The sequence below is a fragment of the Acomys russatus genome, chromosome 16 (genome assembly GCF_903995435.1).
Source record: "Acomys russatus chromosome 16, mAcoRus1.1, whole genome shotgun sequence".
Classification (NCBI taxonomy): domain Eukaryota; kingdom Metazoa; phylum Chordata; class Mammalia; order Rodentia; family Muridae; genus Acomys; species Acomys russatus.
In genome coordinates, this window is record NC_067152.1 from 7,115,079 (window position 1) to 7,138,332 (window position 23,254).

The 23,254-nt window shown below is 44.4% G+C and overlaps 1 protein-coding gene across 1 annotated transcript in view; it reads right to left on the minus strand.

Annotated features, from left to right (window-relative positions):
• Crlf3 (cytokine receptor like factor 3) overlaps positions 1–23,254 on the minus strand; it is a 34,941-nt gene that overhangs the window by 6,751 nt on the left and 4,936 nt on the right. The window contains exons 2-6 of the mRNA XM_051158092.1: positions 13,503–13,710; positions 8,839–8,926; positions 7,817–7,994; positions 4,623–4,845; positions 3,211–3,343 (exon numbers count right to left, since the gene is read on the minus strand). Coding sequence (XP_051014049.1) covers positions 3,211–3,343; positions 4,623–4,845; positions 7,817–7,994; positions 8,839–8,926; positions 13,503–13,710 — 830 coding nt within the window. The remainder of the gene's footprint in view (positions 1–3,210; positions 3,344–4,622; positions 4,846–7,816; positions 7,995–8,838; positions 8,927–13,502; positions 13,711–23,254) is intronic.

Here is a 23,254-nt window from a genome sequence, read left to right on the forward strand (position 1 = left end):
GGGGCTGGAGAGACGGCTCAGACGTTGGGGACACAGATTGCTCCTCCAGAGGTCCTGGGTTCAGTTCCCAGCAATCATATGATGGCTCACAACCATGATGCCCTCTTCTGTCCTGCTGGTGTACATGCAGCAGAGTACTGCATACATAATAAATAAATAAATCTTTAAAAAAACCAAAAACTTCTTTGTGCCTCAATTCCTCAATCCTCAGATGGCCACCTACCCTTACCGAATTAGGTCACCCTCAGATTAGAACAAGGGCAGGAGAGGAGGAGGGCAGGTGAGGAGCAGAGCTGGGAGAGAGAACAGTGGGGGGAGATCTCTGGGATAGGGGGGCTCCTGGGAGTCCATGGGGGTGACCCTAGCTGGGACGCCAAGCGTAGGGAGTTAAAGAGTATAAAGTTGGCACCTCCTGTAGCCAGGGAAGACTCTCATAGGAGGGAGGGGACGCACATAAAACCTTTGACCCAAGCACAGCGAGGTGGCACAGGCCTTTAATCCCAGCACTCCAGGAGGCAGAGGGCAGGCTGACCCCTGTGAGTTCCGAGGCCAGCTTGGTCCACAAAATGAGTCTAAGACAGCCAGGGCTACACAGAGAAACCCTGTCTCAAAACAAACAAACAAACAAACAAACCAAAAAAAAAAAAACAACAACAACAACAACAAAAAATCCAAAACCCTTTCAACCCAAAATATGTCTTGTCTACAGGAAGTGAAGGGGCAAAGATGGGACAGCCACTGAGAGAAGGGCAAACCACTGAGGCTGGGCTTGCAGACAAGAGTGCAGCGTACCAGTCTTCTGAGAGGCTTCTTCTGGCAGCTGATGGAAATGGAAGCCGAGACCCAAGCCAAGCAATACGCGAGCGTGGGGAGTGCTGCAGAAGAGTGTGAGGTCAGACAGAGGGAGCTGGGGGGGGGGGTCAAGGACACCACAAGAAGACCTACAGAGTAATCTAACCTGGGCCTACGGAGGCTCACAGAGACTGACCCACCAACCAACGGGCTTGCATGAACTGAACCAAGAACGCCTACACATATGTAGCAAGTGTGGGTGCCCTAACAATAGGAGTAAGGGCTGTCTGCTGCCTTGTCACTCCCCAGTGGGAGAAGATGTGCTTAGTCCTGGAGTGACTTGAGATACCAGGGTGGTACCAACTGAGGGCCTCCCCTTCTCTGGGAGAAGGAGAGGAGCGGATGGGGGGAGTAGGAGGGGTAAGACTGGGAGGGGGGGGCTGGGATTGGATGTAAAGTGATTGAATGAATGAATAAATGAAGGAGACAAAAATGAGGCTTGCTATTACAGAGCCTCGGGCTCAGGCCACAGCACCAGTCGGGCAGCAGAGCAGTCCGCAGCTCTCACTCCAGCTCTTGGGAAGTGGAAGCAGCAGGGTCAGAAGTTCAAGGGTTTCTCACTACACAGCAGGGACACACGAGCCACACACACACACACACGGCACAGAGTAAGCCCACTTAGACACAGCTGCAGCTATTTCCTGACTTCAGCCCTCTGGCCCGTTGACACCATCTTTTAGTTGACCCAGCCTGCAGGAGTTTCAGACATAGACCACTATGTGGGGCATAGGTAGGTTTTGGGTTTCAGGTTCTGCCATATTTAGATATGGCGTGCCTGAGAGGCACAAGTGTCAACGGTTTGGCCCTCAGCTGGCATTGTTAGAAATGGGTGAAAATCCTGCCACTGTTAACTGCTGGCACCAGCCCCAAAGAAACAGAGCCCCCATGTCACGGGCTAAAGGTGAGCCAGCCAGCCCTCTTCTCAAGTGTTTACTGTAGGAGTGGAAAGCCAGCACAGACTGGTTTCCCTCCCTCTTGGCATTTCTCAGGGGAGTCATTCTCTTTTCATGACTTAGTGAAGAGCAGGGGAGTCAGAAGCAAGACAAAGCATAAACAAGCTCAGGCTGACAGCGAGGGTCAGTTCAGATGGTTTGGCTGGAGGGGAACAGCTCAGACAAAACTCCCAGATATTCTCCCACGCCTTAGACAAGGAAACCAAAGCAGAAAAAATCCCTATCGTATGAGGCTGGTGAGATGGCTCAGTGGCTAAAGACACTGGTCATCAAGCCCAAGAAACTGGACTGGAACTGACTAACATGGTGGAAAGAGAGAACAGATTCCTACAGGTGTGTGTCCTCCAAAACACACACATGTAATTAAAAGCATTTATTTATTTAGACAGAGTTTCTCTGTGTAGCCTTGGCTGTCCTAGACTCGCTCTGTAGACCAGGCTGGCCTCGAACTCACAGCGATCCACCTGCCTCCTCCTCCCAAGTGCTGGGATTAAAGGCGTGCGCCAGCACCGCCCAGCAGTAATGAATAATCTTGAGACTCAAACCTTAGAGGAGATTTTGCTACACTGAAGTGATCATGGAAAATCAGGTACACACTTGATTGCTCAAATCACAAACGGGCTTTGCCAAAAATAAATAAAAGAAAACAAAGCAAAATATCTGGGCTTTGGTCTTCTACAAGGAGCTATTTGGGTAGAAATATGACCACAGTACATACTGCTCGGCTAACAAGAAGGAAACACTTCCCGATTTCCTGTACAGAAGAGCAGGTAATGGAAACTGGTGGTAGGAGCTGCTCTCACTTGTATTTTACAAAGAGCTCCATGCATGGTGTGTTCACAATTGTGGGCTGCTTCTCAGAGACAGAGGGAAAGCAGTCCGCGGCCTACGGGCCGCTTGCTGTACAACAGGGTCTTCCGCGGCCCCCCGACTTGCTCTGCCTCTGAGGCCATCCTTGAGTTGAGTTCAGGGGTGACAGGTCTGTACGGCCATACCCCAGGCCTCTGACTTTTACAAGCATTTTTATGAGGCATTTTATTTATCCCTACTAACCATGAGCAAAAGAGACAAATGGATCAAGTACCAAGCATTTTATAAACCCCACAGACACAGATGAGAAATTGAAACAGGAAAAATTTAAACCCTTGCCAAAAGCTTGGTGTAGTGGTGCACACCTTCAATCCCAGCACTTGGAAGGCAGAAGCCCAGTCCAGTCTTTATGAGTGCTGGGCCAGCCAGGCCTACATAGTGAGGCCCTGTTTCTATAACACAAAACAATAAAAACCTCGGCAAACTGATACTGTAAGTGACTAAATCTGGGATATGTCGAATCAGACTCACGCCTGCCCGCACATGCCATGCCACTGACAGAGGCCCAGCAGGCAGGCGCTGGCGGTCTACTTGCCTGAATGTTAGCGTCTGCCCGCAGAAGTAGGTGGGAGCACTGGAGTACAGAACACCCGCGGACTCAGCATCATTCCGGAGAGCTATATTTCTTCGGCTGCTCAGACTGTAGCCCTCAAAGCCAGTTGTCCACTCTGTAAAAGGGAAGGCAATAAACATCGTTAGTCTTTTCAAAGGTCTATCGAATACAGACACATTAAATAGAATTCAGTCCTGGGTAAAAACTCTTTTTTTTTTTTTTTTTTGAGACAGGGTTTCACTGCACGTAGCCTTGGCTGTCCTGGACTTGCTTTGTAGACCAGGATGGCCTTGAACTCATGGCAACCTGCCTGCCTCTGCCTCTACCTCTGCTGGGATTAAAAGCATGCGCCACCACGCCCAGCTCCCGGAGTAAATTTAATAAAAGGTTTAGTAACAGGGTATTGAAGTTAGATGCACAAATTACAAAAAAGATTTTGGTAACTTCCTGTACAATCTGAAAAAAGTCAAATGATGGTTATCGTCTATCTAAAACAAACAAACAAACAAACAAATCATGCTCAGATTTGATAGTTTGAGGCTATCCCAACCTGATTAAGAATGAATTAATAAGGGGCTGGAGACAGGCTCTGTAATAGAGCACATAGCTATTAGCGTGTATAAGGAGCTGAGTTCAAGCCATAGCACCACACTAGAAAAGAACAAACAAAACAGCTGGAGAGAACACAGTGGTAAGGAACACTTGTGGAGGAGCAAAGTTCAATTACTAACACCCCTTTCAGTCAGCTTATAACCACCTATAACTCCAGTGGCCGACATAAAACCATGTGAATACACACATATACACAAATAAAGAATAAATCAAATCTTTAAATTAAAAAAAAAAAGAAAAGAAAGAAAGAAAAAAAGCCAAGTGTGGTGGCGCACTCCTTTAATCCCAGCACTCTGGAGGCAGAGGCAGGTGGATCGCTGTGAGTTTGAGGCCAGCGTGGTCTACAAAGCGAGTCCAGGACAGCCAAGGCTATGCAGGGAAATCCTGTCTCAAAAAATCAAAAAAAGAAAAAACAAAACAAAACAAAATACAACTATAATAAGCATATACTAATTGTTTTATGTAGCCAGGTATGTCTTTTAAAACAGTAATAGAGGAGACAGAACAATTTCAAGTTCATAGGACTGTTACGAGAGTCTGGAAAAATCAGTATCCTAGGCAACATTTTCAATGTGTGGTTTTAGGTGATGCTCCATCTTCAACTCCCAAGGCAAGATTTGATGTAAACCATTTGCACGAAGTGATCTGAGTACAGGCAGGTTCCGCGGTCCCTCAGTTCAGGGTTATTCTTAGGAATGTGGTTACCTGCTCAGCAATTCCAGCCTAGAAGGTACCACTCCTGCAGACCATTGAGTTTCAGGTGTGACAGGGTGAGTGCATACCATGAGGCACCAGTGTGGAATGACCCGTCTGGGGAACGCTCCAAGGACTCCACTCTTGCCGGCCGTCTCCTCGGGCGCAGACCCTGAACTGATAATCGACATTGGGGTCTATATGCAACACTGTGAATTCAGTTTCAGAACCTACATACACGTCTTCAAAATGATTTGCAGTACATTTACGAAACTGGAGCCTGTAATCTTGGGCCGTAAAGTCATCGTCCACCTATAAAGAAAGATTTTTAAGTTAAGTAAAATCCACAGACCCAACAGGGACATCGAGGGCAGAGTGTGGTGGCGCACACCTGTAATCCCAGCACTTCGGAAGCAGAAGCAGGTGGATCTCTGTAAGTTTGAGGCCAGCATAGTCTACAACGTGAGTCCAGGACAGCCAAGGCTACACAGAGAAGCCCTGTCTCGAAAAACAAAAATAAACAAAACAAAATGGGAAGGAAAGGAATTACTGATAGCGTGTTGTCTATGCTTCCCCCAGAATGTTCCATTTTTCTTTTTAAAATTTTATTTATATCCGAGTGTGGTGGCACACACCTTTAATCCCAGCACTTGCGAGGCAGAGGCAGACAGAGCGCTGTGAGTTTGAGGCCAGCCTGGTCTACAAAGTGAGTCCAGGACAGCCAGGCTATATAGAGAAAGCCTGTTTTTTGGTTTTTCGAGACAGGGTTTCTTTGTGTAGCCTTGGCTGTCCTAGACTTGCTTTGTAAAGCAGGGAGATCGCTGTGAGGCCAGGGTGGCCTCGAACTCACAGTGATCTGTCTGCTTCTGCCTCCCGAATGATGGGATTAAAAGCATGCATCACCAGACCTGGCAAGAAAGCCTGTCTGGAAAAACCATTAAAAATTTTTTTTTGAGAGCCAGGCATGGTGGCGCATGCTTTTAATCCCTACACTCGGAAGGTAGAGGCAAGAGAATCCCTGTGAGTTTGAGGCCATCTTGATCTACATAGTGAGTCCAGGACAGCCAGGGCTACATACAGAGAAACCCTGTCTTGAAAAACTACACACACACACACACACACACATATTTTAAATGTCTTTAATATTATGGATGCTGAAGCTGGGGGTGGTGACACTGCCTCTCATCATAGCAGTTGGGAAACTAGGCAAGAAGATCAGCCTTAACTACATAGTAGGTTCAAGGGTAGCTTGGACTGCATGTGATTCTGTCTCAAAAATGGCTCAGCTGGAAGGTGCCTGACACAGCCAGGAGACCTGAGTTCAATCCCTTAGACCCACATGCTAGAATGAGACCAGCTCCTGTAAGACTGTACCCTCTAGTACATGGCATGTATGTTCATATCACACACACAAATAAATAAAATCTAATTTGAAAAGAAAAAGAAAAGAAAATGAGGGAAAGAATAGTTGAACAGAGGCACAAAGGTATAACCCCAGCACTTGGAAGGACAAGGCAAGGGGATCACAAACGTGAAATTGGCCACGGCCACACACCAAATTGTTATTTATTCTCTGTGTGTACAGTGCTAGGATTGAACCCAGTACCTTGTAATAGACAAGCATTCTACCACTGAGTCACAGCCTCAGCTACACAGAAAGTTCTAGGCCAACCTCAGCTATATGACAAGCTCAAGTTCAAATTAAAAAACAAAAACAGAAAAAACTTAAAGGAGAAATGTAGTGACAATTTTGGAGTTTCAGTTTGAAAAGCAGAAATATTATGGCAATGTGTTTTTGTTTTAATCCCAGGTGTGGGATGTGGGTCGGCTTCAGACTGTCCACAGCAGGTGACCATGATTTGCCTCATGCTCTAAAGAGGCGTGATTTTTGCCAGCTGCAGATAGTTTCTGCGATTGTGATATTTGGAATTCTGGGAAGTTTTCAAAATGCTAGCACCTGGATTGGTGGGTTGTTGGTTGTTTTTGGTCGTGGTTTGTTATGTAGTCACAAGCAAAGAAGAAACAAGAAGATACCAGTCACCCTGCTGGTGAAGACCAAATTTGCCCAAGAAGCTTGACGGCCCCAATGAGCAGGAAGTGGCCTAACGATTATGTCCACCTCTTTCCAACCCCTGACTTTACTCAGGGGTCTCCTTCCTTTCCTCTTTGTCCTTTTTCTTCTCTTACCTAGTGTCAGGGGGTGGAAAAGATGGAAGAAAAGGGGTGGTGAAGGGTGGAAGAAAAGAAGAAACCCACAAGTAGCAAAGACCACTGTGAGTTCGAGGCCAGCCTGGTCTACAAAGTGAGACCAGGAAAGCCAAGGCTACAAGCACGAACCATAATGAAATTGCACTTGGGCAAAGTGTAAGTCTCACAATCCTAAGTACTGGTGAAGACAGTGACTATGCACACCAGGGTTTCTGTGTGTAGCCTTGGCTCTCCTGGAACTTACTCTTACACTGGGCTGGCCTTGAACTTAAGAGATCCACCTGCCTCCCAGGTGCCAGGGTTAAAGACCTGGACCACCACATCTGGCTTAGTTCTCTCTTTTCAACATGTGGATCCCTGGGATCAAACTCACCAGGCTTGGTGGCAAGTGCCTTTACCTACTGAGCTATGTTGCTGGCCCTGATGATTTATCAACAGCCAAGATACAATGGCTAATTAGGACATGGTTTCTAGTTAAAATATAGTGACATACGTGTGTGTGTGTGTGTGTGTGTGTGTGTGTGTGTGAGTAAAACATAGTAACATATATATTAATTTAAAGAATATATAATAAATATATGTCTATATGGAAAGTATATATATTTAAAAGAACAAAATCCTAAGCAATACCAAGTGTAACAAAACTTCAGAAATATTTGTTTCATCAGTTTTTGTTTTGTTTTGAGACAGAGTAGTACGTAGCCCTTGCTGGCTTTAGACCAACATACAGACCAGGCTGGCCTCAAACTCACAGAGATCCACCTGCGTCTACCTCCTGAGTGCTGGGATTAAAAGTGGAAAAGTGCTGGGGGGGCACTTTTGTTTGGAAAGAGAAGAAAATACTAGTTAATAAAAAACAATCTTGCATGATGGCGCACGCCTTTAATCCCAGCACTCGGGAAGCAGAGGCAGGTGGATCGATGTGAGTTCGAGGTCTACAAAGTGAGTCCAGGACAGCCAAGGCTACACAGAGAAACCCTGTCTCGAAAAACCAAAAAAGTTAAACAAAAATAAAAAACAATCTAACAACTACAAACCCATAATGTTGAAACCACTTCTGCAACTCAGCACACACCTTACACCAGCGCACTATGATGCCTCCAGGTTTCTCTATTAATTCTTCAATCTGTACCGGAGGGCGGGAAGTTACTGTTCCATGCTTAAAAATGTGGTCTTTCACTATGTTGAGAATGGAGTCGTCCAGCTGAGCTGACAAACAGGGCACATCCACTAGCAAAGGCACTTCTGGCAAGCTGAGGAAACAAAAGTGTGAGTGTTTAAGGCTTAACCGGGAGATCAAAATGCAAGGACTATTTTAGACTGGTCACACGCTGGAAGAATGCTAAAGGCCTCGGCAAATAATTAAGAAGCCTTTGTTGTGAGGGGCCTTCCTCTTTACGTTACATAAAGATTCTCTTCCCAAATAATTATAAGCAAGACAGAAACTGGAAACTGTGTGGTAGTACATGCTCACCATCCCAGCACTCGGGAGGCTGAGACAGGAGAGTTACAAGCCAGAGGCTACATACACAGTGAAGGGAAAAAAAGACCAAGTCAATAAACTCACAACTGCTGAGTTTGTATCAAAAGATCTTGTTTAGCCGGGCGTGGTGGCGCACGCCTTTAATCCCAGCACTCGGGAGGCAGAGGCAGGTGGATCGCTGTGAGTTCGAGGCCAGCCTGGTCTACAAAGTGAGTTCAGGATGGCCAAGGCTACACAGAGAAACCCTGTCTTGAAAAACAAAAAAAACAAAACAAAACAAAAAAAGATCTTGTTTACTAAATAAGATTTGGTCTCGAAAGGGCATGCAAAATGCGTGTGTGCAGAAACCATGACAAACTCTTATGTATTGCTCTAGTGTCATCATGTGCTGCTGTGGAAGAACGTACCAGAAGTTTCAGAATTTTAACAATTCTTTTATCTACCGGAATTGAAAAAGATGTGTAACGATACTACATCAAAGACTTCAACCACAACGGCTGAACATGAGCAGAGATGACACCGGGCAGTAAGACCCTTAAAACAGATTCTGTTTCCTGTAGTCAGAGTGCAGAAGACGGGGAAGAAGCGAGTCCAGGCGGGAGCAAGGAGTTTACCTGTCCAGCTGAATGTGTGAGGCCTTTTTGGTAAAGCTCCACAGTTTATCACTCTGCACTTCTGTACCAGCAAGAATGGCCATCTCACCTACAGTGAAGGGTAAGAAACTAGCTGAGTAAAAGACACATTTTAAAGTCATTACTGTACAGTAACCAACACAACGCATGTCCTCCATAGATTTCTCGCTTTGTTGAAAATTAATTCCCAGGTGACATACAATCAAACTCTCAAAATGACTTGGTAAGCCAGAGAGAAAAGGGGTTGGCAAAGACCTGTTCTACAATTGCAAATCCAGCTCAGAAACCTGGCAGGCCAGGGACATTTTCTTGGTCCTCTTTATCAATTCTCTGGGGGGAGGGGTTCATCCTTTACTTTCTTTCTTTTTTCTTTTTCTTTTTGGTTTTTTGAGAAAGGGTTTCTCTGTGTAGCCCTGGCTGTCCTGGACTTGCTTTGTAGACCAGGCTGGCCTCAAACTCACAGTGACCCACCTGCCTCTGCCTCCCGAGTGCTGGGACTAAAGGTGTGCACCACCATGCCCAACCTCATCCTATATTTTCTTACATTAATTAATTAATTAATTAATTAATTGGAGGAGATAGTTTACATGTGGAAATCAAGAGGACAGCTTGTGGGAGGAGTTAGATCTTTCCACCATATGAGTGTGTCAGGGACCTATGTCACCTGTCAGGCCTGGTACCAAGCTCCTTCACCCAACGAGCCACCTGGCCAGCCCTTTTCTGACTTTTTTGAGGTAAAATACCATTATATTTAGTCTTGGTTGGCCTGAAACTTGTTATGTAGACTAGGCTGGCCTCAAATCACAAGATATTCCTGCCTCCAACTCTTGACTACTGGGATTCCAGGGGTGAGCCACCACACACTTTTGGCTCCTCTTTGTCAGGGGTAACAGGAACAAAGTTTTTTTGTTGTTGTTGTTTTCCGAGACAGGGTTTCTCTGTGTAGCCCTGGCTGTCCTGGACTCACTTTGTAGACCAGGCTGTCCTCAGACTCACAGAGATCAGCCTGCCTCTGCCTCTCGAGTGCTGGGCTTAAAGGCGTGTGCCACCACGCCCAGCTCGAACAAAGAACAGAAATAGGACCTTTTTTGTTTTGTTTTGTTTTGTTTCCAGGCAGGGCTTCTCTATGTATCCTTGGCTGTCCTGGACTTGCTTTGTAAATCAGACTGGCCTTGAACTCAGAGATCTGCCTGCCTCTGCCTCCCTGAGTATTGGGATTACAGGCATAGACCACCACATTGGGATAGGACCTAGGATCTTAAACAGCCAAATGATGCCAACTAAGGAGGTACATGCTTCTTATTCTAGCACTTATGAGGCTGAGGCAGAAGAATAAATTTGAGTTTGAGACAAGCCTGTGATATATAATGTGACCCTGTCTCAAAAAAATAAAAAATCAGATAGTGCAGTCAGATCCCCTAAAAAGGGCACTATATATTGGATCAGAAATTACCCAACAGAGCGGCCAACCTCGGGCTGGAGAGATGGCTCAGAGTTTAAGAGCACTGACTGCTCTTCCAGAGGTCCTGAGTTCAATTCCCAGCAACCACATGGTGGCTTACAATCATCTATATTGTAAGCTGATGCCTTCTTCTGGCCTACAGATGTACATAAGACCACTGTATAAATAATAAATATTAAAAAAGAAAGAAAGAAGAGAGAGGGCTGGAGAGATGCCTCAGAGGTTAAGAGCACCATCTGTTCTTCTGAAGGTCCCGAGTTCAATCCCCAGCAACCACATGGTGGTTCACAACCACCTGTAATGAGATCTGGTGCCTTCTTGTGGTGGGCAGGCACACGTTTGGGCAGAATACTGTATAAATAATAAATAAATCTTTAAAAAAAGAAAAGAAAGAAGAAAGAAAGAAAATGGCCAGCCTCTACATCCTAGGCAATGATGAAGGGCACTGTCATATTATCAGAATGCGCCCTGGAGTTACTAATGGTGTTTGGTGGGTTTGTTTTTGTTTTTCGAGACAGTGTCTCTCTGTGTAGCCTTGGCTGTCCTGGACTCGGGTTGTAGGCCAGGCTGTCCTTGAACTCACAACAATCCACCTGCCTCTGCCTCCCAAGTTTTTTTTTTTTCTTAAAAGATTTATTTATTCATTTATTCTGTATACAGTGTTCTGGCCTGCATGCAGGAAAAAGACACCGGATCCTATCACAGACGGTTGTGAGCCACCATGTGCTTGCTGGGAATTTAACTATGACCTTTGGAAGAGCAGGTAGCACTCTTAACCTCTAAGCCATCTCTCCAGCCCAGGTTTCTTTTTAAAATTATGCGTACACATACTGATTTTCTGTGTCTGTGTATTTATATGTGTGGGGGCATGCACACCATAGCCTATGAGTGGAAGTCAGGGGATGGATGACTTACAGGACTTGGTCCTCTCCCTCCACCAAGTGGGTCCCAAGATCAAACTCAGGTCATCAGGCTTGGTAGCAAGTACCTTTACTCAGTGAGCCATCTTGCCAGACCCAACTCAAGTATTCTGACAGAATGACCTTCTTTACTGAAAGAAAAACAACATACTGAACACTGCCTCAAGGACTCTAGCACTTGAGAGGCAGAAGCAAGATGATTCTGGCCACCCTTAGCTAATACAAAATTCAAGCCAGCCTGGGTTATGAGGCTCTGTATTTAAAATTTTTTAAAAAGTGGGTACTGGGGGCTGGAGAGATGGCTCAGTGGTTAAGAGCACTGCCTGCTCTTCCGAAGGACCCGGGTTCAATTCCCAGCACCCACATGGCAACTCACAACTGTCTGAAACTCCAACATCTGACACCCTCACACCAATGTACATAGATTAAAGTTAAATAAAATATATTAAAAAAAAAAAAAGTGGGTACTGGAAAGATGGTTCAGAGATTAAGAGCAATTGTTCTTGCAGAGGGCTTAGGTTTGTTTCCCATATGATGGTTCACAACCATTTGTAACTCTACTTTCAGGGGGTCTGGTCTCCATAGGCACCAAGCATGTATGTGGTACACACATATAAGCAGGCAAAACAGTTATATAAGCAAAATGAAAAAACTTAATAAATTAAAAAATACATAGAGAAGCTTTTATCTCTTGGGAGAAAGAGGGAAGAGTTTACAATTAAAAATATTTCTGAATTATTAAGAAAAAAATAAGGCTCAAGCATTAAATGCTATGACAAATAAGTACATGCCTCAAAGAATTTATTTTCAAAAATGAAAGCACAGCCCTCAATGTGATGGGTGTGCACCCTCCTGCCCTGTGCTGGCCTGCTTCTGGGTCTGTGTCCAAATTTACAGCCTCCAGGGGAAGACGCTCTGTGGTTCTGCTAAAAAGAATGTTCTCAAAGGCACTATTATGTCAGTAAAAAATAAACATGTCTCACTGAGGCTTACAATTAGCTACACAGCACTCATGAGGCCTGGGCCAACCTGGTTACACAACTCTCACTGACACAGATCTGTGACATTTGCTCCACTCCTGAAGTTACTTCTGCCACCTCTTTTTCTTTTGCTTAATGAATTTCCTCAAGCCTCTGCAGAACTCCCACACAGGGCTGTCCCAGACTTCCCCAGACAGACTCTTTTGTTCTGTAGTAAGATTTTAGATATTATTCAGCAAGACTCCCATGAATTACAAACCCCAAAGAGCAGAACTGTCATCTTTTTATTTGATACACCTAGCAAACGCCTGCCCTGGAAGAAGGAAGGCCGACATTAAGGAAGGAGACAGGGATGCACAACTAGACCTCCGTGTGACTGAGCAGCAACAATGAAACCTGTACTGGAATAGAAGAACTAAAAGAGAAGTGAGGTGTGACGGACTGCTCACACCAGTAAGCCCAGGACCCATGCTGCTCAGTTGGGTGGAGTGCAGAGAATTAATTCATGGCTGTTTGCACAATAATAGGAGACTCTGTCTCAAAAATACAAAACAAAACAGTAAACACACAAAAACTTATCAAAAGCTGTGAAAGTGAGTTTGAAATTACATGTTGAATAAGCGATTGAAAATATAACACATGAGCCAGTAAGATGGCTCATCGGGTAAAGGTACTTGCCGCCAAGCCATCTTGAGCTGAGCTCTGTCAATGGGATACGTACAATACAAGTAGAGAGCCAATTCAGTTAGCTGTCCTCTGACTCCATGCTTATCGCGTGGCGTACAGAGTGCCACATACAGAATGCAATTTTTTAAGTGTAATGCGTAACCGCTTCAAAATAAATAGTTAAGCAGGGCATTGGTGGTACATGCCTTTAATCCCAGTACTGGAGAGGCATAGCCAGGCAGATCTGGAGTTCAGAGTGAGTTCCAGGACAGCCATAATTACATAGAGAAACCTTGTCTCAGAAAACCAAAAAAAAAAAAAAAAAAAAAAAAAAAAAGAAAAACAAACAAACAAACAAACAAAAAAACCCCACAAAAATTGTGAATTAGATACCATGATCATAGAACCTTCTGTAACAATCACTCTTTGTTTTACAAATGGTTCCAGTCAATACTTTGATTATACTTAGACTAGGCTCCTCACATTTCATCTGTGGTCCTGTATTATAAACTATCTCAAGACAGAAACATCCAGACGGTAAGAAGCCCACTAGCATGCTGAGAAACTGGCTGGTGTCAATCAGAACGTAAGGATGTGAGGGGTACCCTGGACCCCTACCTTCTCGGACCAGGTCATCCGCAGTGCTGACGCCATGCTCGATGAGCTTCTGGCAGTCATCCAGTGGTTTAATGGTCTCCTGTTCAATGGTGTCCACCTCTTGCAAAAGCGTCACCAACCGCTCATCCAACAGCTTCCCAAGGGTCCCTTTTAAATCACTAAAATGCTGCTTGAGGACATCTCTTGTCTGCGAAGCACTCTCCTTTATCTAAAAAGAATACAAAAACTCAAATTTAGAATCTTTAGAAAAAGTTAAAGCAACCGGGTGTGGTGGAGTACACCTTTAATCCCAGCACTAAGGAGGCAGAAGCAGGTGGATTGCTGTGAGTTCAAGGCCAGCCTGGTCTACAAAGTGAGTCCAGGACAGGCAAGGCTACACAGGGAAACCCTGTCTCAGAAAAAAAAAAAAAAGGAAGTTAAAGCATAGGCACCATTCATAATCACCTAACTGTACCACACGACAATCATTTCCCACTCAGTAAAAAGACTGTGTGCTGTGCTGGGGCTGACCCTAGGGCCTCCCACGGGCTGGACAAGCATTCCACCACTGAGTTATTATAAAGCCACATGTTGTAGACGGGTGTGAGCCATCATGTGGTTGCTGGGAATTGAACTCAGGACCTTTGGAAGAGCAGACAGTGCTCTTAACCTCTGAGCCATCTCTGCAGCCCCCACCAGCTTTCTCTTGACCAGAGTGTTAGAAATACATACACGCACGCAGTTTCCCTTCCAAGGTGGGAAAGTGGAGGTGCAGGCAAATCTCTTGAGTTGGAGGCTGGCCTGGCCTACAGAGTGAATCCAGGACAGCCAAGGCTACACAAAGAAACCCTGTCTTAAAAACCAAAAAATAAAGGAAAAACTACAGAAAGAACGCCTTCTGATTTTTATACTGTTAGCAATGCTCCATATTTGGCTCCAGACTGCTGCATTTTTTGGTGGTTGTTTTCAGTAAGATCTCATGGATACCAAGCCTCAAACCCATCTGTAGCTTAAGCTGACCTTGAACTTCCGATTCCCCTTCCTCCACCTCACCAACACTGGTATTACAGGTAGGGTGGCCCCATGCCTGGCATGCTAGCCAAGTACTCTCTCAACTGAGCTAAATCCCAGCCCCAGAGCCTGCATTGTTGAAGGCCACAGTGGGTTTATAAACGCAGTACAGGCAGCACACAGTCATCCAGTCAGCGCCGTGCTGCATTTCAGACCTCGCTCTAAGGGCCTCTAACGGATGCAGTGCTTGCAGGAAGCACACTGGTTAGGTAAAGTCAATTTCCTCTTTAGAAAGAAGTCAGAAGCTCCCCCAGATGTTGCAAGCCCATGTTATGTTGTTTTTGTTTCAGAACCTGGGCGGGGGGGTGGTGGTGGTGGGGGGAGAAGTATGTAAGCATCAGCAGAGAGGACTGTGGGTAGGAAAACCCATTTCTAAACGTGCCTCCTGTGTACTCACTGTAAATCTGGAGTCTTCTGGTCACAGAATACCAACCACTGATAATTCAAACCTGCTTTTGCCTTAGATTATTTTCATCTTCTAAAAATAGTTCCTAATTTAAAGCTCAGTCAACATTAATCCAACCATATAAGTAATCAAGTGCAATAGCCTTGGCTTTTATTTTTATTTTTTGGCTTTACTTATTTATTTAGGTTTTTTGAGAGGCAGAGGCAAGAGCCAGGTCTATTCGGTCCCAGATTGGCCAGTGCTAGACTATAAAACAATGTTGATAAATAAATGGCTCCTAGGAAAACCAGTAAATTTAGTATTGTTTGAAGACACTTTTTTTTTTTTTTTTTGAGACAGGGTCTCTCTGTGTAGCCTTGGCTGTCCTGGACTCACTTTGTAGACCAGGCTGGCCTCGAACTCACAGGATCCACCTGCCTCTGCCTCCCGAGTGCTGGGATTAAAGGCGTGCGCCACCGCCGCCCGGCTTTGAAGACACTTTCTATTATACCATCTAATTTTTTTTTTCTAGATGGCACTCAACTTGCTATACAGCTCACTCAAAAATGACCTGGAACTGACTCTCCTCCCCAAGTGCTGGGATTACACATACATTATGTGGTGCAGTGGATCCAACCAGGGCTTCGTGCACTCTACCCTCAGCTGTGTACCCTCTACACATCCTTTGTGCCTGCATAAATCATAATGTATTTAACAACCGTCAACCTTCAACTGCTACCTGGCCATCTAGAACAGATGTTCTCAACCTATGGGCTGTGACCCCTTTGAGGGTCAAATGACCCTTTTACAGGGCTCACCTAAAACCACTGGAAAACACGGATACTTACATTACGATTCTAACAGTAGCAAAATTACAGTTATAAATTAGCAACAAAAATAATTTTATGGTTAGGCATCCCCACAACATTAAAAAACTGTATTAAAGGGTCACAGCATTAGGAAAGTTGAGAACCGCTGATCTAGGACAATATCTGTTTGCAGCAAAGCAGATTTAAGAATATACATGGCACCAGGCATGGTGGCACACACCTTTAATCCCAGCACTCGGGAAGCAGAGGCAGGCAGATCTCTGTGAGTTCGAGGCCAGCCTGGTCTACAAAGTGAGTCCAGGACAGCCAGGGCTACACAGAGAAAACTTGTCTCGAAAAAACAAAAATTATTTTTAGATATAGAACGTGTCTCTTTCTCCCTCCCTCCCTCCCTCCCTCCCTCCATATCTCTCTCTCTCTCTCTCTCTCTCCATAGCCTAGGTTATCCTGAAACTCACTAAGTAGGGTTGGCCTCCAATTCACAGAACTCTCCATGCCTCTGTCTCCTGAGTGCTGAGATAAAAGCATATGCCACCATGCCTGGCTTTTTAGGAATGTTTCAAAAAGAAGTAGTATACGCCGTGATATGGTGGTCTGCTACTTTAGTACTCCCGGAAACACTTTATGAAATTCCAGGACTAGCATAGTCCTCCCTACCTAGAGTTGACAACAACACAGTCAAATGATCATAGCAGTTCCATGAAACTAACACCACGCTATTTCCAGGCCTCACTCTTAAGACCTGGCGACTGGTGCTTTTGGACCTTGGCTCACTAAGTGTGATTGTCGTGGCAGAGACGGGGAAAGACAAAAGAGATTGGGGAAGGCAGGCGGGGAGAAGGGAAAGAGACAGACTGGGTTGACGCTAAAGCCGTTAGGCCTCTCCGGGAGCCCTAATACAAAGGCTCTGAAAAGGAGACGAAACATTCAAGCTGGCCACTCACCGTATCCGACAGTAATATCAAAAGTTTTGCCGAGTAAAACCCGAACTGTCAAATACAGCCCCACTTAAATTCCAGAACTGTTGAGGAGAGATGATTGCTTTTTCTTTGTGGGGAGAGAGGGCTTAAAGAGTATCAGTGTGTAGCCTTGGCCTGGAACTGATGTAGCCCAGGTTGGCCCAATACTCCTAGGAATTCTCCTTCCTCAGCCTTAGGGATAGGATTACGAGTGTGCCACACCAGAGAACCTCAATCTTTGCTCCTGAGCTGGTGAACTTTGGCAGTTTATTATACAGCAGGACACAACTGAACCACGTGATGAGACAGAAGCTTAACTCTCGGTTAACTGCATTAATGAAGAGAATGCATAAAGTCAAGATTACAGTCTCAGAAGGAGCTATGCAAAGTGCACCCACGACATTTATACAAAGGCCTTCATTCATATGTTTACTGAGGTCTATTATATGCCAGAAATCGAGGCTGTAAAAATGAGTAAGGCATGATCTTGGCCTTAAAAAAAAAAAAAAAAAAAACCTCTTTCTACTGGGCGTGGTGGCACACACTCACAATCACAGTATCCCAGAGCCCGAGACAGGAATACCACAAGTTTCAAGCCAGCCTACCTCACAAACCAAGAACTTTCATTTTGGAAAAGAGATAGAAAGTTTTGCTCACCAGTAACTGTATTAAAATATATTAAGTTCTTATATAAACGGGACAGCCAAAAACTACCACCAGAATTCCAAAAGGACATTTTGTTGGGGAAAACACAGCAGACATTTAAAAAATAAGCTGTTGGGGCTGGAGAGATGGCTCAGAGGTTAAGAGCACTGGCTGCTCTTCCAGAAGTCCTGAGTTCAATTCCCAGGAACCACATGGTGGCTCACAACCATCTGTAATGAAATCTGGTATCTTCTGTCATGCAGGCAGAATACTGTATAAATAATAAACAAATAACTCTTTAAAAATAAATAAATAAAAAATAAGCTGTCAGTAGAAGCAAGAGATATCATCTTGAATAGCAATCTTTAGTAGTTTTTATTGTAGCTAACATGTCCTGGGCATTATGCTAAACACTTTAAATAGCCCATTAAAATTTTTATTTATTATTCTGTGTGTGCATGATGGATGTGGACACGGGTACCACAGTGCACATGTGAAGGTCAGAGGACAACTTTGAGGGCTTATTCTCTCCTCCCACTTATCAACGCATGTTCTGGGGATCAACTCATGTCCTCTGGCATGTGCAGCAGCACTGTACTTGCTGAGCCATCTCAGTGGCCACAGCAGTTCTTTTTTTTTTTTTTTTTTTTTTTTTCTTCAAATAAAGATTTATTTATTTATTATTTATTCAGTCTTCTGCCTGCATGTATGCCTGTACACCAGAAGAGGGCATTAGATCTCATGATAGATGGTTGTGAGCCACCATGTGGCTGCTGGGAATTGAATTCAGGACCTCTGGAAGAGCAGCCAGTGCTCTTAACCTCTAAGCCATCTCTCCAGCCTGCACTACTTCTTCTTTTTTTTTTTTGTTTTTTTGTTTTTCGAGACAGGGTTTCTCTGTGTAGCCTTGGCCATCCTGGACTCACTTTGTAGACCAGGCTGGTCTCGAACTCACAGCGATCCGCCTGCCTCTGCCTCCCAAGTGCTGGGATTAAAGGCGTGCACCACCACACCCGGCTAGTACTTCTTATTTTATTTACTTCTTGGTTTTGTTTTGTTTTTTGAGACAGCCTCTCTAAGTAGCCCTGGCTGCTGTGAAACTCTCTATGTAAACCAGGCTAGCCTAAAAACTCACAGAGATCCAACCACCTCTGCCTCCCAAGTGCTGAGATTAAAGGCTACACGACCATGCCCAGCTAGACTTATTTTAATTCCCACACTGGACAGGAAAAGTCGGCACTATATTTTACCTTCATTTACAGATAAGGAAACTGAAAATCAGAAAAGTCAAATTTCGCTCTCTCTCCTGACTAAAAAGGATAATAAAATACTAGCAATAACTAATGGCTCGTCAATAATAGGTTACCCTACATTTGATGGACTTTTCAGAAAGCAAATTACCTGCACTTTCAGTTTAAAAATGAGTGTAGTTTTTCTCTATCAACATTATATATATATACGATGGGCACCGTGGAGACGGTTGGTGGTCAAGAACACGTGCTGCTCTCGGAGAAAAGCTAGGCTCAGTCCCCAGGACCCACACGGCGCTAAAAACCATCTGTAACTCAGTTCTGCAGCACCAGACACCTTCTTCTGGTCTCCACATGCACAGCATGCACACAATGCACAGATATGCAGGCAAACACCATATACATAAAATATAAATACATAATATGACTATGGACTGGAGGGATGGCTCAGCAGCTACAAGACCTCACTGCTCTTTCTGAAGGACCTGGGTTCAGTTCCTCGCACCTATAGCAAGCAGCTCACTCAGTTTTAACTCCAGTTCCAATGGTTCCAACACCCTCTTCTGGCCTCAATAGAGTATACATGAATGTGGTACACACACACACACACACACACACACACACACACACACACACGTACTTTCTCTCTCAAAATAAATAAATAATTTTAAAAATGTACATGTGGAAAAAAAAAAAAAAGAATGTACATGTGGCTAGGCATGGTGGTGCATGCCATAGGCAAGAGGATCACTGTGAGTTTGAGGCCAGCCTGGTCTACAATGTGAGTCCAGGACAGCCAAGGCTACACAGAGAAACCCTGTCTCAAAAAACCAAAAAAAAATAAAAGAAAAGAATGTACATGTCAGTTGCTGGACGTAGTGGTGTTCATCCTCGCAGAGGCAGGCAAATCTCTCTGAGTTCGAGTCCCCTGGTCTACAAAGTGAGTCCAGGAGTGCCAAGGCTACTACAGAGAAACTCTGTATCAAAAAACAAAAAAAGAAAAAGAGCCGGGCGTGGTGGCACACGCCTTTAATCTCAGCACTCGGGAGGCAGAGGCAGGCGAATCGCTGTGAGTTCGAGGCCAGCCTGGTCTACAAAGTGAGTCCAGGATGGCCAAGGCTACACAGAGAAACCCTGTCTCGAAAAACCAAAAAAAAAACAAACAAATAATAATAATAATAATAATAATAATAATAATAATAATAATAATAATAATAAAATAAAAAATAAAAGAAAGTACATGTGTATATACAGGCTGGTCAGTGGTAACACATGCCTTTAATCCCAGCACTGGGAGGTAGAGGCAGGAGGATCTCTGAGTTAGAGGCCAGCTCGGTCTAAGAATAGGTTCTAGGAGAGCCAGGGCTACACACAGAGAAACCCTGTATCAATCAATCAAACAAATAAACAATAAATAAATAAATAAATAAATGAAATACAGGCCATTTGTGAACTGGTAACGAATCTCTGTTGGTAGAGTGTTTGCATAACATACTTGGCTACTGAGCTAAATCCCAAGCCTGGGAAAATATTCCTTTTTTTTCCCTTCTTCCCCCAAGACAGGGTCTCTCTCTCTGTAGCTCTGGCTTTGTAGACCAGGCTGGCCTCAGACTAGGCTAGCCTCAAACTCACAGATATCCTCTTGTCTCTGTCTCCCCAGTGCTGCAATTAAAGGCCTGCACCACCATGCCTTGCTGAAAAATATTGATTCTCATTCTCATTCTCTCTCTGTTTTTTATTTTTGTTTGCTTGTTTTTGGGTTTTGTGAGACAGGGTTTCTCTGTGTAGCCTTTGTTGTCCTAGACTTACTTTGTAGACCAGGCTGGCCTTGAACTCACAACGATCTGCCTGCCTCTGCCTCCCAAGTGCTGGGATTAAAGGCGTGCGCCACCACCTGGCTAGAAAATATTCTTAATACTTATACCGTTAATCAAAAGGAAAATATCAGATACATATTAAATATACAGCAGTTTCTCACCTCTGTAGAATATGCACTAACAGATACATCAAAATGTTAATCACAGCTATCTGTGACTGTAATTATAGGTTATTTTCAATGATTTTATTTGTTCTTAGCTTTCCCTAGATTAGCTTTAGATCTAGATGTTTTCTTAGGGTACTGTAACAGTGTTACTGCTGTACCAAATTACATCTAAACAGATTCCTGCTCTGTTTGGAAAATGGTAACAGAAGGGGAAGTGAGAGATAAAAGCAGCAATAACAGCTTTTCTTCTCTTCACTGAGCTACTAAGACTTCCTGTCTTGGTTTTCTGAAATAATCTGTTTTCTTCATGAGTCTTTAGTTTGCTGTGTGTTCTCAAATCCTATAGGAATAAAGATCTATAGAGAACCAACCTGGTGTTACACAGAAAAACAGTAACAAGGATACTAATTAAATCCTCAAAGTGATATGAAATCAATTATCTAAAAAAAAAAATAGTAAGCTAGGCATAACATAACACTATGTCAGACACAGTTACTAACAGGACTAGGGCAGGAGGATCTTCTGAGCCCAGGAAGGCAGCTCAGTGAGACCCTGCTTCAAATGTAAAAGTAAAGCTCTGTGTCTGTGGCATCCCAGCACTTTTTAGACTAAACCACTGCACTACAGAGTGGGTTCTAGGCCCATCAGAGAAACAATAAGACCACACTTCAAAGACCAACCAACCAAAGAAAGAGAACACAAGAACACACACACACACACACACACACACAAATATTATAAATAAATAAACACATGTTGGGCGTGGTGGTACACGCCTTTAACCCCAGCACTCAGGAGGCAGAGGCAGGCAGATCTCTCTGAGTTTGAAGCCAGCCTAGTCTACAAAGTGAGTCCAGGACAGCCAAGGCTACACCCAGAGAAACCATGTCTTGAAAAACCAAAAAGAAAAAAAGAAAACTTATTCACTGACCGGCCACATTATAGATACTAAAAGATGCTAGCCAGAGCGATGACATGGATTGATAATACAAACTATTCAGAAGACAAATGCAGGAGAATTGGCTTAGGATCATCAATTATTCATTCAGGGAGATGTTGATGCAAGCCTTTAAAAGGTGGATCTCTGTGAGTTCGAGGCCAACCTAACATGATCTACATAGTAAATTCCAGAACAGCCAGAGCTACATATCTCAGAAAAAAAAAATCATCAGTTATTCAGGTGCATATGTGTGATATTCCAAACACTGTTGTGAGACAGGGTCTCACTAGGTCCCTGATGCTAGCATGGAACTTGTCGTCTCCTCCTCCTCTAAATTTTTGTTGTTGTTGTTATTGTTGTTTTTCGAGACAGGGTTTCTCTGTGTAGCCTTAGCTGTCCGGCACTCGCTTTGGAGACCAGGCTGGCCTCGAACTCATATCGATCCCCCTGCCTCTGCCTCTGCCTCCCGATTAAAGAGATTAAAGGCATGCACCACCACACCCAGTTCTAAACTTTTTTTGGGGGGAGGGTTCGAGACAGGGTTTCTCTGTGTAGCCTTGGCTGTCCTGGACCACTTTGTAGACCAGGCTGGCCTCGAACTCACACGATCCGCCTGCCTCTGCCTCCCGAGTGCTGGGATTAAAGGCATGCACCACTACCGCCCGGCTCAGCTCTAAACTCTTTTTTTTTTTTTTTTTTAAGATTTATTTATTTATTATTAGGTATACAGTGCTCTGCTTGCATGTACTCCTGCAAGCCAGAAGAGGGCGCCATATCACATTACAGATAGTTATGAGCCACCATGCGGTTGCCTGGAATTGAACTCAGGACCTTTGGAAGAGCAGGCGGCACTCTTAACCACTGAGCCATCTCTCCAGCCCCTCAGCTCTGAACTCTTAAGTGCTGCAATTTCCAAAATGCACCACCATTCCCTAAACATTTTAATCCTGGAGAAAAAAACATGGCAACTTATGAGAATCAACTTAGTTTTGAGCCTAGAAATGAGCGAAGAACTACTGAAGTGGTAATGTATGTGCACCTCAGTCTTTCATGTGTACTCTTTTTATTTCATGTATTTTATTCATTTTAGTTCTATGTATGTATTCAGTGGGTACGTGCAAGTGAGTGCAGGTACTGTGGAAAGAGTGGAGGCAGGGGCATTGCATCCTCTGGATGTGGCTGTGAGACACTTGACGGGTGCTGGAAACAACCTAGGTCTTCTCTGCAAGAGCAGTATGCACTCTAAACCACTAAACCATCTCCCCAGACCTTTACAACGTGCTTTTTTTTTTTTATCGCACCTAGGGATCTTGCTAACATAGATTCAACGGGTCTGGTCTAAAGGCCAAGGTGCTGCAATTCACAGGCCATAGCTCTAGTAGCAAGTACTCAGGGGTCACCACTGGCCAGAGCTGGGTAGAGGCTTCACCAAACAGTCCTACAATTAGGATCTCCGCGTGTACTCTGAGAGAGCAAAGGCTTGTGTTGGTCAATGCCAGAGGCTAAAGCAATCACCCTACTGAAAGACACAGGAGAGGCAAGGGTCATTTTAGAGGGTGAACTGGAACTGCATACAGACTAAAGCCCGGGCAGCTCTCACTATAGAGGCTCTCTGGTACCTCACACTGGCCCCTTTACTGATGAAAGGCAGAGTTTCTGGATCTGCCAAAGTCTTAGGCCTCAGACTACAGCGATGTCCTCTACGAACT